Source organism: Eschscholzia californica, unplaced genomic scaffold (assembly GCF_041429995.1).
Source record: "Eschscholzia californica isolate CP2 unplaced genomic scaffold, dmEscCali1.0.p SCAF_6, whole genome shotgun sequence".
Classification (NCBI taxonomy): Eukaryota; Viridiplantae; Streptophyta; class Magnoliopsida; order Ranunculales; family Papaveraceae; genus Eschscholzia; species Eschscholzia californica.
The window spans coordinates 37,119,371-37,138,437 of NW_028238483.1; the positions used below are offsets into that span (position 1 = coordinate 37,119,371).

A 19,067-nucleotide genomic window follows, 5' to 3' on the forward strand; every position below is an offset into this window, starting at 1 on the left:
TGATCCTTTTTTGTATGCTGGGAGGAGGTAAAAGGCGAAAGAATAGTTCGCTCTATGCACACAGCACGATATGCGATAGTTTTGAGAGTTTTTGCCTTCCTTTTATTTTAGGAAAATGATACACTGTCCTCCATTTACACCTTCTACTACACCCTTTTATGTGTTAATTTTGAAATTCTCAAAACTTGTCTAGATCGCCACACACGTATCTCTATAACAAGATGATTAATGAACAGAGAGATGGTCAAAGGAGGTGTAGCTGGAGGTGTAAGGAGAGGGCAAGGTAGCATCACTCTTGTTTTTAATGTTGGTTTGTTTTGTGACACGTCGTATAATGCGGAGGGAACCTATATTAATAGAGAAGCATGAAAAAACACATTTTCTTACAAAAACGTATTCAGTTTGTCTTCCATACAACAAGGCCTTCCCACATAGTTACAAAACCACACATTATTATATATACCATCTTTAGTCAAATTCATATGAAGAATCAAAATTCAGAAACCTTTGCCTGCGAAAAGAAGACACCAGAAGGTCCATCGTCCGGTAAAAGAGCCGCCATTACAGGATCTTTAGCACCTTCTTCAACAGTCAAGAGTCCAGTACCGTAAGTAATATCCGTTTTGACATAACCTGGACACACACAATTCACCCGAAAAGTCGGAAGTTTTCTTGCTAAAATTCTTGTATATGCATTTAGAGCTGCTTTAGAGATGGTATAAGCTGACCAAGTAGGCCATCCTTTTGTTTTTAACAAACCCTCCTTGAAATCCTTGAGAAATAGATTTAGAACCTCATCTATTCTCTCTTCTGTTAACTGATCAATATTACTACTAAATGTCTCCTTCACCTTTTCATCTGGGATGTTCTGAAGTAAAACAAGATTACGAAATCAGGATCACTTACCTTGATAGCTTAGGGTCTCGGCTTTTAGTAGGACTTAAATCTTTATAACTAATTTTCTAGGATCAGGATCACATACCTTGAGTTTCCCAGACGTGGAAGAAACATTCACAATTCTCGCTGAATTGGATTGTTCAAGAAAAGGAATAAGAGCTTTAGTGATAGCTTTAACACCATAATAATTTGTCTTTAGACATTCCTCTGCCAACTCATAGGTCTCTATCATAATTTCTTCAAAGCCCGAGTTCTCTTTTCGCTGCAATATTAAAGATCTTCAATCGAACTTCTCTTTCTTCACATATGTCAAAAAAACTTATATGGTAATAAAAGTAATTAAACTGAAACATTATAAATCCTAATCCTAGAGGGTAATGCTACTTGTTTAAACCTTCGACATTTGACAATTTGTCGAGCTAATATCTATTTCTCAGATCCATCTAATTTAGTGGCTCTGTCGAGCTAGTACGAGTATGAATCTGGCGTCTTGGCCAATAGATAATTGTCATATCGTCAATACGCCATTGAAATGACTATTTCTATCAATAGCAATATTTCATTACAAATTAGGGACTCATTCACCTTTAACTTCTTTAAGATATCGTCCCTATAAAGTAGAATTATCATTTTCAAATTGCAAATGAGAGGGACTCACCGCATCATATTCTTCCATTTTCTTTAAACCATCAGCATCTACAGTAACTCCACTAATCCCCGCATTGTTCACCTGTACATAGAGCAGAAAATTAGCACCCACAAGGAAAAGTTGCCACATTGCAACATGGTATTGAGAAAGTCCGCGGATTAAGTATACAAGGTTTAATATGGTTTTGATTTGATTTAAGAGTACCATAATCTGGTAATCACCATTGCAGACTTCAATATACTTAATCAAGAAAATCATTTTATAAAGTAAAACTTCTATGTACGAATAAGATTAGGAGTGACTACATGTATACTAAATACAATCTAATTAGTTGATATATCAACGATCCATGTTGACGGGAGGCATAACTTTTGAGGTGTGGTGCCCTTTATAAGGGATTAAACATCCTTTCCTAGTGAAGCCTTTTAGACCCATGAGTCCCAGAAGTGCCAAAGGGGTCAGTAACAATAGCACCCGAGAAGGTTCTTAGAAGCCTATAGCACATCATCAACACGATGATCCCTATTTAGCATGGTCTGTGGATGGTAGCCCTTATAATTGATTAAGCATCCTTTCATAGTGACTTGTTTTAAAGACGTAATATAGAAGTGCCGAAGCAGACAATATCATTAGCAACCCAGAAGTTCCGATGAGCACCCAAAACCTTATAAACTATTCATTAATTATTAATGTATGATTACGTTTCAACTAATGAGCTGATAATTCAAGCAGATCGAACAATAGACCTTCCTCGTATGAGATATTACTCACCATTGAACTAACTTAAAGTTCCATTGGATGCAGTCACCAATTATTTAGTGGTTCTTAATCTTGCTTTCTTGAACTTACCTATTTTGGGGTTTTTTCTTCCCATAGAAAATGAAAAGTACCACATATTTTATATCTAATTCAAGGTTTTAGAAGAACACAGCCAGAACATCTATGAATTACACTGAAAAAGTTAGGGTTTTAGTGATTTTACCAATATATCAAGCTTCCCAAATTGGGTTTTGATGAAATCGGCCAAGGAAGAAATACTTGATGGATTCATCACATCAAGTTGATGAAAAACAACATCAGAAATACCAGAGTTTTTGAGTTTTCCGACAGCTTCAATTCCTCTGTTTTCATCTCTAGATGTTAAAACTACAAAAATTCCATTAGAAGCTAATTGTTTACAAATCTCCAATCCAATTCCTTTATTTGCACCTGTAACAATTGCATACCTGCAAAAGAAAAAGTGGGTTTAAAGGTAAACATGGAAGAATTCAAAGTACTTAAAAGAAACTTAAATACCTTCTCCTGCTGGTGTCTGCCATTTTAGTATTAAGTGTTGCCTGAGAGAGTGAGAGAGAGAGAGAGAGAGAGAGAGAGAGAGAGTGGTTGAGGACTTGGGGCCTTGAGGGGGTTGGAAAGTCTTCAGCTTCTGAGTTTTTGTAGACAGTTTTAACTTTACCCCCTCAGTGTTAATTGGTATTTGAGTTTACCTCTACTTAATTGGTTATTTAAGTTTACACCATGGACTAACCTAAACCGTCAAGATACCATTATACTTCTCCGCACCTGACCAAAATACATAAATAATCTCATAATATGAATTACAAATCAAACGACAACAACTAGCAACTAGAATATGTAAAGTAGATGAATTCTGAGTGGTGATAAATACAACAAATAGTGAAATGATAAATTCTATGTAGTTTTTTTAGCTATAGTGACTTTAAACGATAATTGGGTAAACCATAATTTGTCAAGTACAACAAACAGTCAAGTGGTAAACTGAAAGCATTGTTAGGTGCAACAACTGTCAATTCCATGCCGATTCTTTTTTACATCTTATTTTAGGTAATGATAATTCGAATTACCTTCCATATGAGAAAGTGCAAACACTTATTCAAGAAACGACTGAAAGATTAAGGGGGAAAACACAGTTAAGTCTACGCTCTTGTTTGCGTTTTACCTAGCTATGATGATAATTTTAACAAAAACAAAAAGAATCCATGTTTTTTAGCAGTTATGTGGCTAAAAATATAAGTTGATAGAATTTCCTTTATAAACCAAATTTTCTTTTGTTGAAAAGTCCATGGATTCTTTTTAGGCTTCCGGGAGTGCTACACTGCTACATGTACAAAATCCTTGACATGACGAGTCATTTTCACTAAAAGACAAATGAAATTCAAAGTTTTTTAAAGTTTGACTTTCATCTGGGTCGTCCTTTTACCCGTGTGACTCATCGTGTCAAGAATCTTGTCAAAGATTCTTTGTACACTTAGCATTTCCCTTAGGCTTCAACTCCCCGAAGGTAAGGTTTGCATCCATTTTTACAACAACACACATATTGTTTACTTGGGTTTGTACGGATTTGCTTAGTTTCCACAAGGAGCTCAAAGACTACAAAATATTGACATACCTTTTGAACCAAGATTTTCGCCTTAATTTTGTAAATTGGATTTGTTCATAAACACATAACGTCAATTGAGATCTTTATAGAGAAAGATCATTATTTCGGTTAGAAGAGTTGTTTTTAAACATTGGACATGGTGGAAGAGCGAAATATTGTTCTCGACTGATATGTTATAATATTTCGAGAAGGTTAACCAAACCCCAAAATAGCATCCAAAATGACGAAATTTGCTAGATTATACAGCAATAACCATTTGTATATGCACAACTCAAAGTGAAATAATAGATCGATTTAAGAAATTTGCCAGAGAGTTCAATCTATGTCATCAAACTACAAGGCTTTTTCACAAGATTATTAATAAAACCACAATAAGTTCTTTAGTTTAGTATATCAAATTCATATGAAGAATCAGAATTCAGAAACCTTTGCCTGCGAAAAAAAAAGACACCTGAAGGTCCATCGTCCCGTAAACGAGCAGCCATTACAGGATCTTTAGCACCTTCTTCAACAGTCAAGAGTCCAGTACCTTAAGTAGCATCGGTTCTGACAGCACCTGGACATACACAGTTTACCCGAAAAGTAGGAATTTTTTTGCTAAAATTCTTGTATATGCATTCAAAGCTGCTTTAGAGACGCTAAATCTGTTTCTTAAGGATCAAGGAGGCATTAAGTAATACAAATTTTGAACTCAAGACATCCAAGTCATAATGAAGAGGTGCCAACCAATTGAGTAAACAGTTTCGTGGTGTTACAAATAAACTTTTCACCACGATAAAAGTTTCTTGAATCAAAATATTTCATTACTATAATCATACATTTATCGCTTCGTCTACTTACCCTCTCACGTAAATAATCTTATAACGAAAACCAAATTGACAACTAAAACAGCACAAGCCTCAAGTGATCACAAGGAAAAATAAAAAGACATTTTTATTATGAGCTTAATAAACTTTAAATTTATTAGTAATTAAAATAGTTTGTCATTGTGATCATACATAAATAGTCCAAAATAAATTTGACCAACTTTGTTCTTGATGGTGAATCAAAATTCTGCTACTTGTCCTCTAACAAAGAAGAGACCAGAAGATTTATCTTCATCTGGTAAAAGAGCAACACTTACTGGATTATTAGCACCTTCTTGAACAGTTAAAAGTCCAGTATGTAAATTAAGATCTGTTTTCACAAAACCAGGGCAAACACAATTTACCCTAAAACTTGGAAATTTCTTTGCTAAAACCCTTGTATATGCATTCAAAGCTGATTTAGAAATTGTGTAAGCAGCAACATCTGGCCATCCTTTTGTTTCTGATAATCCTTCTTTAAAATCCTTAAGAAACATCTTCAATACTTCTTCAATCCTCTCTTCTGTTAACTCATCAACATTACTGAGTATTTCCTTTGCCCCTTCATTTGAGAAATTCTGATGAAAATAAATAATCAATTAGCATTATCCCACATCGCTCAGAAACTAAAATATGTAAAAGTTGATGAGTCACGACGAATAACCCTCTATTTAAAAAAAGATTTTGAAGGAGAGTTAGGCCCAACAGACTCTAATATGGTATCAGAAGTAGTGTGTTGAAGATGTGTAAGGACTAAGAAAGAATACCTTCAATTGGCCCATGGAGGACGAAACAATGACAACTCTTGGCGAATGAGATAGTTGAAGAAAAGGAGTAAGGGCTTCCGTCACAGTTTTAACACCGTAGTAATTTGTTTTCAGACATTCTTCTGCTAACTCATATGTCTCTAATATGTTCTCTTTGAAACTGAGTTTCTCATTGTGCTGTATTGACAACAAATTTCATCTTTTTAGGTCAGTAGTACGGCTGAGATCATATTATGGAGATACAGTGTCAAATTTAATTGGGACTCCTAATACTAAATGTGAGTTACAATGGTAAACGAAACAATTGCCTTTCTGACTGTCCATTTATTATTTTGAAAACAACGATTATATAATAACAAAAATGGTAGCGATGAAAAAACAATTTTTATTTTATTATCTAGAGACATGCTATATCTCTCCCGCGCGCGCGCACACACACACACACACACCATGAGCAATGCGCATATAAGATAGTTATTACCTCACGAAACCATTGTGCCTTAGCCTTAAACCCTTCAACATCTACTATTGTACCACTTGTAATCGCTGCATTATTCACCTGCACAATCAAACAGTTTTTACGAAGACGTTTGTCATTTTTATGGTATCCACTTAAATTTACAAATCAATAAAACAATATTCAGTGAAAATAGTCTACATGATCGAAATATTCCTGGATCTGAAAAAATAAGTTTAGTCAAATCAAGAGGACAGGGTTAATATGATTTTACCAAGATATCAAGCTTCCCAAATTGGGTTTTGATGAAATCAGCCAAGGTAGAAATACTAGTTGGATTCAACAAATCAAGTTGATGAAAAACAACATTTGAAAGACCAGAGTTTTTGAGATTTTCAACAGCTTCAATTCCTCTCTTTTCATCTCTAGATGTTAAAACCACAAAAACTCCATTAGAAGCTAATTGTCTACAAATCTCCAACCCAATTCCTCTATTACTACCTGTAACAACTGCAAACCTGCAAAAACAAGGCACTAATTTCACCAAATACCCATGAACAAAAAAAAAAAGAATATAATATGAAGTAGTAATTCTAATTACCTCTTATTTGTTTCTACCATTTTACTTTGTTAGGTTGTTTAGATGTTTCCACAGGAAAGGGTAATGAGAGTTTCACAGAGATAGTTCTTCTTATAGGGTTATTCTCCATTATTTGTTAGCAATATCTTCTAGAAATAACAATGCCAACACAGAATTTCAAATCAAAATATGTTATATTTGGTACATCATTAATACTGTAATAAATATCTAAAATTTAATAAAATGTTTAATGAATATGGTCTAGGGCTATCATGGCCAAAAAGTTCACTACATTGTAAAAATGGTTAGTTGGTAACCCTTAGATTTTTTTTTTGTTGAAAGGGTAACCCTTAGATTTGTTATTTTATTCCAATTTATGAATAATATAAGAATGTGATGGATTAGATTCACCTAAGGATAAGTATATACTATTACTTATCATCTTACTAATTTTCTTAAAAGAATCCCCTCCTCACCTTCAAGTGTTTGAAAGATGACTCTTTTTTCAATAATAGTACTAAGATTACGACTAAAATATTTACAATATGTTAACATCATTTTGTAGTTGTACAAGTTCCCGAACCGATCAAGAACCAATAACTTAATTCTATTTTTTGTTATACAAGTTTGTGTCGTGTTTTGGTATCAATTCCTCTACCAAGAGTTACTTTGTTTCCTCTGTAAGCAAAGTCTCATTGTTTTAGCGCAAAGTAGTGAAGATGAGAATAAGAAATGAATCAAGAAGAAAATAGATTCACAAATTATAAATACTATTTATACATAAAATGTTTTCTTATCTTACATCTTCATGTTTGAGCTATAAATCAGTTTCTGAATCACACAAATCAACTACCTCAATTTGTGAACAAACATTTTGTTTAAACTTGGAAAATTTACGGGAATTAAGAGATGGGGAAGGACTCAAAAGATCGACGATCTCTGGTATGACGACATTCTTTTGTTCTTTCGGTTGTCTATTAGAAGAGGGCATTGAAATTGTGTTGTCTTTCTCTTCTATATCAAGCAACAGAGCTTGGAGCTTTAAATCAACTTCTATTAAAGCAGTTTTATTATCTGACTTCTTCGCCTTTGGTCTCCGATTTTGCTTCTTCCCTTGAGTTTCTCTCTCTTTGAACTCTTCAATCTTTTCAGGACAAGCACTGCAAGGTCGGGGCAAACAATGGGATTCAGGGGCCTTGTTCATATAGAGTTTTTCATATAAAAATTGCCCAACAAGTATTACTGTATTTTAAATTAGGGACATAGGTTAAAAATAAGGTGAAGGTAGAGGTTCAAGAACTATGAAAAACCTAAGTCAAGAAGGTGGAAATTTCTATTTGTTGCTCCAAACCAATAGGAATAAAAATTGTTTGCCATTACCTTTGTATGAGATCGGCTGAGACAATAGAAATTTCCAGCCCATTCAGATGCTCCCAGGCCACCTCAAAACAATCTTTCCCCTGCACTTTCCTCTGCTTGATTATCGAAGATATAGGACAACTCACCGGCATCTGCAAATCAAGGATATTTTCTTCCATGTTAATATACTTCATTATGAACACAAACGGATTCAGCTTCGACGAACCTGTTCCACTAGAGAAATAGGCGGGTAGCATGGGAACTAATTGCAAATGCAACATGGGAAGTCCTTTATACTATTTTTGTCATGTTAAATTCTTGGATACTCATACAGACACTCATGAAATGTGTACAATGTGATATTGTAAATCCTGCGTGTATGCACAAGATCGTGTTGGAACTATAACATACAACTCTAATTAACGTTTTCTCGTGGTATTATATGAGAAGGTATATTTGATCTAAAGGTAAAATTGTAAGTAAATTTGAAAGACCTAATAACTGGGAGAAGAAAATATAACATTCACAATCCTATCCCATTTAATTTGGCTTTTCTACTCAACGTTTTGAGTTCCGACACAACGTGAATACCTATATCATAATTACATATGTGTTATATGGATTAATTGTGGTTAGCGTAGTTAATTTGGAAAGAAAAGGTGTCAATAATTTCAGGCATTTTAAAGCCAAAAACGACTATGCTCTTTCAACAAATTCACATGGACTAACTAAGAAAATAGTTTATAATGTTGCATGCTTGCATCCAAGTAAAGAACACCAAATTAATCATAATTTTAGCCGTGCACAATCCCTAACATTCAACACATAAAAAAAAACTTTAGTATTAGAAATATGAGTTAAAAATGTGATGGAATGTATTAGCAAATCTAGTTCGAAAGAGACAGGTACCTCGTGCAATGGAAGGAGAACTCCTAGTTCTGAAGAAACTGAACGCAGGTTGGCAAATCGTCTGAGGTCTCTCTCGCCAATCTTGGGAAGGATATACTCATCTAGTTATAAAGGAGAAAAAGATTAAGTCGAAACTTACGAAAAAGAAAGATTGAAGACAATCTGACAATGAACTTCAATACTGACTTTAGGATGTCGTGTTCTATCAAATATAATTTTTTTTTACTTGCATCTAAGAAGAAACCATCCTCAGCATTGCCCATGAATTTATTATCTTATGGTCGTCTATCACATGTGACAAATATTAATAACTCGGGTAAAACCATATATACCAAGTACCAAGTAATTGTTACTCCAAGTGATATTTTTTTAGAAGTATTTTAAGAAAATATCCATGGTTATGCATTTGTAAAACTCACTATAAATGATTCTGATCAGAGAGGAAAATATGACCTGTTTTTTCGGGAGTCCAACCGAAAGATTCAGCACATACTTGTTGAAGCTTGCTGCGCTGAAATGGGTACTGGGGAAGTACTCTGTGAGATAAGAAGTAATTAATAGTAGTATAGTACTAGTACAACAAGAAATCCCTCGCAACATATAATAACAAGGATACATTCATACATCTCAAATTATAATAATGTTGAGGTCAAATAAGACTCAAATAAGCACACAAATTTTTCTAATTCATCAAATTAGAACTTCTGAAACAGAAAAACAGGAATTCCTCAACAGGGTTTCTAACTCATCTTACAATAAGATAGTGATCGGAGTATGAGATTTTGGTCTCTATTTAGGCTCACAAGGCTACAGAGGGAAAAAGAAGTAGGTAACATATACTGTAACTTTTTGCAAAAAAAGGTACCTATACACCGCATCTGAGTCGGGTGAGTGACATTTTGGTTTCAAATATGCATCAATCACTTGCAAGAACTGATCATCCTGTACCGGATTCTGCTCATTCACTAAGAAAAGAGAATATAATAGTTGTGGGTTAAATTCATTATCATTTCAAATAACAAAAAACTACTAAAACTCAAAGAGGGGTGAGCTAGTTTTAGCGATGCAGGACTTCCTAGATGTGGGATTTGTAACCAACACGTGGTCCCTAATGTAATGATATCCAGTTTTTCGTGTTACATGCTGCGAGGTTACTCTATCTTTTATGTTCATTTTGGAAAATATTCTGAGAGAACCCATGCCAAATGAACTCATAACTGCAAATTTGATCTGAAAACAAACAAAATTCTAGCTAAAGGTTTTCGATACTAACCAGTAAGGTTCTGTACGTGAACCAAATTTTTCTCTTTGTTGGCATTGAGGACTTTTTCATGTTTTTTCGACCCTTTTTTCTTCTTTACAAACTCTAGTCCCTCAGACGAAATTCGTTGCAGGATGATATTGTCCCCAATTGATTTCACAATCTTACAGGCGGTTTCCTGCATCCTTTAGAAACATTAAAAATATTCATACAGACACATGATACAAAAAAGTTAAATGTAAGAATAATAAAATGTGTGGAGAAAGAAGGGAGGAAGAGGTGGTGGAAATATCCATCCATTCCGTGTAAATTGGAAAATTGCCTATGTTTAAATCAACCCACACAACTTTAAAAAGCAAGTAGTTCTTACTCACCGGTCCAAGCCCATTAACGCCAGGAGAGTAGTCGCTACCAAGAAGAATTGCAAGAGTAATCTGAGGACAAGTTACAAAACATATAACACAAGAACAAAGGATGAAAACTAATTATAAGAGTATGAGCAACATTGAAGAGCTTTTAATTCTATTATCACATTAAGAGTTCTGACTGTGAATTTAGTGATTTCTTTATTCTAAAGATCGTAAACCTTCAAAGAAGCTTCTACCAACGTATTTACATCACCAGGTTTGGATGTTAATATGTCATGTAAAATAACATCACAATAATACTTATTTGATTGCCTAGTGATCTAAAGAATAAATTCACCAATCACCACATAATCCTAGAAAACATACCAGTGAGTTTCTTCCAAATCCAAGCTTTTGTTCGATGTCGCTCATTTCATAGCAAACTACATGACCACCTTCTCCTATCATAGAAAGAGTTTCTTGATAAGTACAAACATCATACAATTTGGTTGAAAAGAAAAGCAATCAAATAAGTCATAATGAAACCAACCTAAATGCATATCTCTGTACACTGTCTTAGCACCAAAAAGGAAGATATCCGAGTCTGAGGTAAAACAACCATCCTGGAGAAAAATGTAAGAAAAATTACAATACTATTTTGTTAACATTAGGGACCAAAATGCAACAACAACACTATTGACTTACACATAATGATTCTGAGTTCAACAGAGCACATTGTGCTTCGGCTTCTTCAAGGCTGAGAAAGAAATATCATTTCAGTGAAGTGGAAAACCAAATATTACTAGACAATGGTCGAATTCAAGATAACATATATCTGTAAGTTGTTTTATGAGTCCTTTTTGTGGATATGCCACTTCTATCCTTGACCTATAAGTGTTGTTATTGCTAATTGCTTACACGCTTTTTTATTTGTAATTAGTTGTGGTGAGCATAGGATTAACTACTACATCATCTCTGGCTTCAAGATAACACATACAACTGAAGTGAAGATTACCTATCTAAGCATGGGATCCCAAGAGCCATGCCAAGAACTTTGGCTTCTTTGACCATACACGAAAACTCAGAACCCATGTTCCTTCGAAGTGACGACACCTTGTTCGTGTTAGTCTCATCTCGTGTAACCTGTCTTGATAGTATTATCGAGTGTTGGTAAAACCAAGGACTCAAGAAAGAAAAAGATTTAAAAAAAAAAAAAAAAAAAAAAATTGTCCATGAATGCTCTACCTCTCCACCTGTCCCCAGACGACGTCTATAAGTAGATAGCTTGATTGCAGGAATCGATCCATCTGCAACAAAAACAAATACATAATGGGTTTTTGTTTTCATAAGTTGTAGCACTTTATAAGTAAACATCACTTAAGTAATGTCATTTAAATAAGTGCAATAGCTTTTGTTTTCGTAACTCTAAGTACCGATAGAACCCTCACTTGTTGTGAAAGTTACCCTTACTCAAGAGTGTTACATTCCGGGGATTGATCAAGGTTGTGACTTATTATGCTAAGTTAAGCTTGAAGAAAACAAAACAATTTAAATGCCCATTTCAAATAAAAAACAGAACTTTTTTTTAGATCATATCATTTATAGCATTTCACAAGCAAAGAATTCATGTAAAAACAGATACCCACTAGTAATTTCCACTGAAATAGAAAACCCATTTATTGTTTCTGAGTAAAACTGAGGATACCCATAAAAGGATTTCATTTTTTAGAGAGAAATAGAGAGATGGGGGCAAACCAGTAACAAATATAACACTACAATTCAAGGCAAGAAGAGCTCTAAGACGGTGAAAGAGGTTCCTGAGGTAAGTATTGTCTTTGATTGAAGACTGATTTTTGTTGGCGTTTTGAAGTTGAACAATCCAACATGATAGATCTACGCAAACCCTTTTGTTCCTGTTAAAAATCAAACACCAAATGGATTAGAATTCAAAAACAAAAACTGGAGATGGTGAAATCAAACTGGAGATTTTGGGGGGTTAAGAAACATACTGGAGATGGTGAAGAGAGAGAGTTTTCTTGCAAGATTCTAATATATCCCACAGGTTTTTCACCCCCATCTCTCAACAATTTGAATACTAAAATTTTGTATCTTTTGCCTATTATGGAGAAATGGTGCAAATAGCGTGTGTGTGTGTGGCTGTGAACCCAGTCTGAGAGAACTTCTGCAATTTGAAAAGTTTAAAGTGGGAAATGGTATTTGCAGCACAGAAATGACTATATATACAAGGAGAGATTTAGGGGGGGGGGGGGGGGGGGGGGGGCCTTTAGGGGTTAAACATAAAATTTTGGGGAGTACAAAATAAATGAAAAATGTACATTTTGTCGAATTTTCGGGGTAATAAAATTTCATTTAAAATTTTCGAAAAATGCTTCATGACCGATTTCCAAGGCAAATTGAAAAATGCACTAAGATGCGATAGGTAAATTGCATAACTCGAAAAATGCTTTATGACCGATTTCCAAGGCAAATTGAAAAATGCACTAAGATGTAAATTGCATAACATATTGTTTTGTCGTCAAAACAATAAGTCACAATGTTATATGTCTACTATGTTTGGCAAATGCCTCAAAATGTTACATTGTCTATTAATTTGTTCGTCAAATGCTATGTAAAAATGCATAATATTATGCTTTTACCACGAGACAATTTGGAAAATGCTCAGTATCAAAATCCAAAACTGTATTACTCCACATTTTTGTTTGAAAAGAACCATTGCGATGTTTCGCACGTTCTACATTCTACACATCTTAATACAAAAGGGATCACTTAATACAAACACCTTAGAATATTTACAGAAACATAGCAATTGTGTACACAACTGGATTTTTTTCCCATACTCTCATCTGGTTCCTGGAGAGATTGTTCCACTCAATTCCCTCCAAACCTAATCAGTTCATGCTTGCCTGATTTTTCTCCAACTGAGGAAGGAGAACGAGCAGGAAGCGGCAGTTCCGATGTATCTAATGGAAAAAGCTCACTAGCTTGACTAAATACATCTACTTCAGTGTCTGGTAGGATCGGGTCATTGGTTTTATGGTTTTGAACTGACGAAGAACCAAGTTGATGTAGGAAATAATCTTCAATCACTATATTATCTTCAACTGGTATTGCACCTGTAAGAGTTTTGAAAGCAAATTCTATGCATGGATCTGGCCATGAATCCCCAAACCGCAAAAGATACTGGAATTCGTCAAAGTTTTGCTTCTCGTTCGCCTTCTTTGCATATTCGTTATTTTCAGGAGCATGTATTCTTGTCTGTTCTTCAATTAAAAGAATATTCCCATCCTTGTGGGTAGATTTGTCGTGCTGATTCTCACACTCCGCTGGAACTTTTCTGCCTTCAGTGGAACTAATTGTGGGATTTGATTCTCGATTAGAATAGATTTGATCTACCTGCTCTGCTACCTGATCAGCCGACTCGGTTATTTTTACTTCTTTACTTGGATTAGCTTCAAGTACATGTGAAACCTGACTTTTCCGCTTGCGAATTTTCAGGTCGGGAACAGGATCAGGACTAATTCCAGCCAGTCGTTTAGATGTCCTACGCCGAAAACTAAGCTCTGTATTGTCGCTATTTCTGCTTGACTTAATCTGTGTCTTTTTGTTTCCACTTTGTTTTTCTCCCTCCGTAAGGTTGTTCTGGTGCTGCTCCTCTGAAGATGATATAGTAGCTGGTAGAGCCGTAACAAGACTGAGAGTAGAACTGAGCTCTCTTCCCGGCATTTTCTTGGAGTTCTCAAACTTTGGAGACATGAAGCTGCTCAGTTTAGCACATTGAGTACCTGCAAAAGAGAAGGTTCAAACCAGGAACAAGTTACTAAAAGAGGCCTTCATTGTTCTCAACAACCATCCCATCTGACCGTCATTAAAAACAGCATAACAGAAACAACTGGCGATGAGCGAAAAAGCCGACCAGACTAATCTTTGCCTTTGTGAGGCCACTCTCACAATCAAAAGACAACCTCACTTGTGGTTTCCTTTAAACCTAACACGGGTATGTATGTTGGATGATGTAAATTGTGTGTGACCATATGACCTATCCTTTCCAGGCCTAGGCGCCTAGCTTTTGGTAGCATAAAAAATATCTGGGAAGTCTACAATCACGGATCGTAGATCTGTATAATTTTCATTCAGAGATAGCCCGGAAGAATATACATTATAGTATGTGGAAATGGAAAAGAGAAATAATCTGACACTATTCAAAGAAAGCTTAGAAATTCACTTTGAATCTGAGAATGCTCAAATACTGTTGTGTGTTCCTTCTCTAGAAATGGCTCCAGGATTTCATTTCTTATTATCTTCTCATCCGTCTTCAAGCTTTGACCACTTGAAAGACACCTTTTATTTGTACCATTTTCCACTCCCTGTCGTTTGGCAGCTGTAGGGGTCTAAGCGAGATATAGAAGAGGGTTAGAATTGAAAGTCAGGATAAACTAATAACAAGATATATGTGGTTTAGTTGTAAAGGCCTACTCTACAGTGTGAAATACAATATGATTTCACTTACTATGCATGAAAAAGTAAGATTAAAAGGATCTCACAAGAGCTTATCTTGATGACCCAGAAAACAAGAAGCACAAGAAATTTATTCAGGAGAAAACGGTAAGTACGTACGGAATTCTTATCAACAAATTCAAAGTCACTGAAACATCCATTCTTCGGTTTGAGTGCGAGCCTTCGAATTTCCCCAGTCTGAAGATAGCGAAAAGCATCCTTCCTCGAGCGGAAGACGTATCTGGCTGCAGGATCGACGTAATACTGTAGCAATTATGTATCAGTTATAAATGTATCTTGGAATGAGCTAATTAAAGGATAGTTTTGAAATACATTAAAGGATCAAATCTATTTACAGCCAAAGATGACGACTGATGAGCATGAACACATTTTTCAAAGTAAAAAAAAAGGGACAACCCATATACTCGTTAACCTGCAAGCACAAACTAGTTATGGCGTACCGAATCTTTTCTGGCCTTATCTCCTGTTTTTCTAAATTTTGTTATCTTGGTCCATCCGGGTGGTAATTCTTCATCTGCCTTCTTCGTGCATTCAACTATGGCCTAACCAGTACATGAATAATCAAAATTGTAGTAACAAATCATGTTAGTTCTAGGAGCACAAAAGCATGTGTAAAGCAAAGAAGTGGTGAAATGGATACACAAACTTGGCTTGAAGAAGGCACATGAATTTCAGGTCGTCTCTTCAATCTGCATGTGTTTCTGAGATTTCCATTTGCGAGATATTCAGATACTTTTCTCTTGGACCAGAACCTAACCCCAGTCACTGGAGCAATGTAACACTGCAGTAACAACAAGTTAACATAGTATCCATGAAAATATGATTTCGAGATCACAAAAATCTTTTGCTCAATTCTTCCAAAATCCAAAGTTATCATTATTACAAGCTCTTCAACCAGCAGAGTGTAAAACTTCCACATTGCAATATCGAGTAAATTTTGAATTTGACACTTTCTATATATTACATTTTAATCGCATGGTCAGTTCAATATACAGCTAGCGGAGTTCATGTTAAGGTTAATCGTAGCATGAGGATGGATAAGATATTCAAGGCCTTCTAAGCCAACAAGGAAACTTGATTGTTTTTAGGGTATGCAAACCCTTAAGATGGTATCAAAGATGAAAATGATGTCTGCACATAACGGAATTTAGGCACCTTGTACGTTCCTCCAATCTTTGGACCACTCTTCCTAATTCTTGTTTCCACAGTCCAACCCTCCGGTAAGTAGTCCGGTGAATTGTCCATTTAACCTATATGTCAGTAACCATGTACATAACCATGTTAGAAGAAATTACCCATAGACTGAATCATTTCACGAAAAAAAAATGATATAATGTTCGCATTTGCATAATTTTCCCATGAGTTTTGAAAGTATTACAATGATAAACTCTATACTATTGAAATACTTCTACAAAATATTTCTCTTTCCAGCAAAACCCAAAGTTATATCAAGTTTCACGTATGCATAAAGAATGTTTAAGCAGCTAAAAAGGATTATTTTTCTCCCCAACTATTAAGTTTGTGGGCATCCAACTCAAAACCAACTGAAATGAGGGGAGAAGACCTAGACATATTCTTGGTTACTAGATCACCCTTCTATCATGAAGGACTTATCCTCACAAGCTCCCTAATGTATCTGGTTCTTTGAACCCCCACCACTTGTTTGTTTTCTTTTGGGTGACATGAAGCACGTGCGAACTTAGCTCCGATAACATGTTAAGTTTGTGGTGATTCAATTCATGGCAATGAGTAAATCACCCCCTTCTCCAATGTGGGGACTATTCCCACAATCACGACACTTACAAGTTCAATTCATTCTGTACAAACTAAAATCCTACATAATTAACAAAAACATTTAAAAAAAACAATGGGCAATATCAAAATTCAGCTATTTAATCATCTCTCTTAACAGCAATAAGCACTGGTCTAATTCACAAACCTAGCTAGATAGATAGGATACAACCTTACATCATCTCACAAATTAAGGACTCTGAGTTCACATGCATTTCAAACATCTAATCAAAATCATTCAATTCTAGTCACTTACTCTCCTACTGATTTAAAACTTCACAGGTTAAACAAGAAAAACAGCACAAACCAAACGTAAACCAATTCAAGATCATAAACCCTAGAATGAAGAGTTAGTCAGAAAGTTAAAAGCGAAAAATTACCTACCTAATATTTGTGATGGTTGTTCAGAAGATTCATAATAAATCAGTCAGTCACAGTCGGAAGACCTTCATAAAAGGTTGTCTCTAGTAAGTAACTAACTGAATGAATGTATAGGACAAAAGGCAGTGAAATACTGTCACCACGTGTTTCAATTGCTTATAGCTGAAACGTGTCCTAGGAAGAAAGAAATACCATCTCTTTCTTAGTGGGGGGGCATTTCGGTTTGACTCCCGTCAATTCTGTTTGACCACACTCTTTGTCAAATTCTATTTGTAGGATATTGGCTTGGGAAACAAATCTCATACATTTTGAAAACATTTTTGTTAACAATATCCGATCAGAGATTGGGGGAAACAAAAACCTAAGAAGGCATTTTCTAATCTCATGAATCTAGTTTGGACGGGTGAGACATTAAAATCCAATATGCATATCAAAAGTATCTCGGAAATACAATACGACCAAACCGTACCCTAGGAGGAACAGTTGCTATAGAAAATAGCTTTTTCTCCTTAGAGAAATACTGTCACACTAGCCATGATAAACACTACACTCCCCGTAAATTATGTCAAAATATCACAAATACTTATGTAAGGAACATAATTGGTTATTGTAATGGTTTGTTTTGTTTCTTTATCGAAGAACATAAAATCATTGAGGTATATAACTCTAGCGGACGTCAAATACTCGTCATATCACCTCCAAAAAAATCTTATGCTAGATGTTTTGGGTTTGGAATGAATAATGTAACAGAAGAATACAAGATTTTGGTGAGTCTGACTGCATGGTTTTTACATTAGGAAGTAGGAACCGAATCATGGAGAGATATTAATAGCTCATTCCCTAGGAAAGTAATGAAGGTCGATGAAAAATCGTCCTAGTTCTATAATGGAACCCTTTACTGGAATTCATTCTTTGGTAGCTTTCAATCTCCAAGATGAGAAGTTTCATGTCATTCAACTCCCACCTAAATTTGTTTGGAATAGACCATATATTAGTCATATGTTGGAGTTCAAGGGATCTCTCTGTCTTGCCAGAGTGACAACAAGGAAGTCCGATAAACAAAATCAGAAGGTTCAGTTGTATACACTAAACAACACATCCACCAACGACACGAAGCAAGAATGGATCAAGAAGACTTTTCTTCTTCCAACTTCATCGCCTATCATTGACAACGACATTATTAGCTACTCCGACCAACTTTTGCTTTATTGGACTGACAATGAACATGAATCTATTACGATTCACAATTTACATACTGGAAAGCAGAACATGGTACATCAACCTCATGGATCCGTTTCTTATTATAATGTCACTAATCATATAGAGAACTTCCTTTCTTTGGAGACATTCCTACAAGAAGGAAACTGCTAGATTTTTCGATACTCTTATCCTTGTTTAAAGTCAATGGAACGTACGAAAGAGACGTCTACTGGGTTGTTGTTTTTGTTTTCAAGTTCTCAAAATAATCAAGAAACCAAGAACTGAATTATGTTATTAGTATTGTTTATATTGTCAATTTGCTCACTTCTTCCAAACTTATTCCTTAAAATACAAAAGATGGGAAAATTGTAGATAAGTAAGGAGTAATGTTGAACTAGTAAGTTAGAGAGCGCTTATGCTTTCCTTACGGCCAAGCTCTAATGGTAAAAAACTTTTTCATTCTAGAACATTTTCAGGTTTTTTGTGACATCACGACTATGCATATATGCCAATCTAGTTCTCCACGAACGAACAAAGCACATCAAGCTCAATTGTCACTTTGTTTGTGAGAAACTTGAAAGTGGTGTAATCTAGATATCTCATGTTCGCTCTGTTAAGATAATCCTACATTAGTTGTGGAAGGGGCAGGGGCGTGTTCATAAGTGTGGGAGAAACCTTACCTCTTGA

General features: G+C 35.2%; 4 protein-coding genes across 10 annotated transcripts; all 4 read right to left on the reverse strand.

Annotated features, from left to right (window-relative positions):
• Positions 1–366: 366 nt before the first annotated feature.
• LOC147534365 (salutaridine reductase-like) lies at positions 367–3,066 on the reverse strand. The gene is made up of 5 exons (XM_086646905.1): positions 2,843–3,066; positions 2,529–2,772; positions 1,556–1,627; positions 983–1,159; positions 367–868 (listed from the first exon to the last, which is right to left on the reverse strand). Exons 1-5 carry the CDS (start codon positions 2,863–2,865, stop codon positions 491–493), a joined length of 894 nt encoding a protein of 297 aa, XP_086503031.1. The 5' UTR covers positions 2,866–3,066; the 3' UTR covers positions 367–490.
• Positions 3,067–4,877: 1,811 nt separating this feature from the next.
• LOC147534366 ((+)-neomenthol dehydrogenase-like) lies at positions 4,878–6,762 on the reverse strand. The gene is made up of 5 exons (XM_086646903.1): positions 6,618–6,762; positions 6,291–6,534; positions 6,041–6,118; positions 5,560–5,736; positions 4,878–5,370 (listed from the first exon to the last, which is right to left on the reverse strand). The coding sequence occupies exons 1-5, from the start codon at positions 6,635–6,637 to the stop codon at positions 4,993–4,995; spliced, it is 897 nt and encodes a 298-aa protein (XP_086503029.1). The 5' UTR covers positions 6,638–6,762; the 3' UTR covers positions 4,878–4,992.
• A 567-nt stretch (positions 6,763–7,329) lies between these two features.
• Positions 7,330–12,704, reverse strand: LOC147534367 (single-stranded DNA endonuclease family protein). Of its 2 annotated transcripts, none has more exons than XM_086646901.1 (14): positions 12,482–12,704; positions 12,228–12,385; positions 11,718–11,779; positions 11,488–11,615; positions 11,178–11,229; positions 11,023–11,095; positions 10,860–10,933; positions 10,500–10,559; positions 10,138–10,303; positions 9,730–9,829; positions 9,318–9,400; positions 8,865–8,965; positions 7,977–8,107; positions 7,330–7,756 (listed from the first exon to the last, which is right to left on the reverse strand). In XM_086646901.1, exons 1-14 carry the CDS (start codon positions 12,547–12,549, stop codon positions 7,414–7,416), a joined length of 1,599 nt encoding a protein of 532 aa, XP_086503027.1. In that variant the 5' UTR covers positions 12,550–12,704; the 3' UTR covers positions 7,330–7,413. The 2 variants fall into 2 exon arrangements, with proteins under 2 accessions (XP_086503027.1, XP_086503028.1); XM_086646902.1 differs by having other exon boundaries at positions 11,488–11,619; positions 12,482–12,663.
• Positions 12,705–13,153: 449 nt separating this feature from the next.
• LOC147534368 (uncharacterized) lies at positions 13,154–17,238 on the reverse strand. Of its 6 annotated transcripts, none has more exons than XM_086651217.1 (7): positions 17,180–17,238; positions 16,164–16,258; positions 15,649–15,789; positions 15,449–15,550; positions 15,108–15,251; positions 14,716–14,881; positions 13,154–14,275 (listed from the first exon to the last, which is right to left on the reverse strand). In XM_086651217.1, the coding sequence occupies exons 2-7, from the start codon at positions 16,251–16,253 to the stop codon at positions 13,362–13,364; spliced, it is 1,557 nt and encodes a 518-aa protein (XP_086507343.1). In that variant the 5' UTR covers positions 16,254–16,258; positions 17,180–17,238; the 3' UTR covers positions 13,154–13,361. The 6 variants fall into 6 exon arrangements, with proteins under 6 accessions (XP_086507343.1, XP_086507345.1, XP_086507344.1 ...); XM_086651219.1 differs by having other exon boundaries at positions 15,655–15,789; positions 17,184–17,224; XM_086651218.1 differs by lacking the exon at positions 17,180–17,238 and adding an exon at positions 16,573–16,611.
• Positions 17,239–19,067: the final 1,829 nt, after the last annotated feature.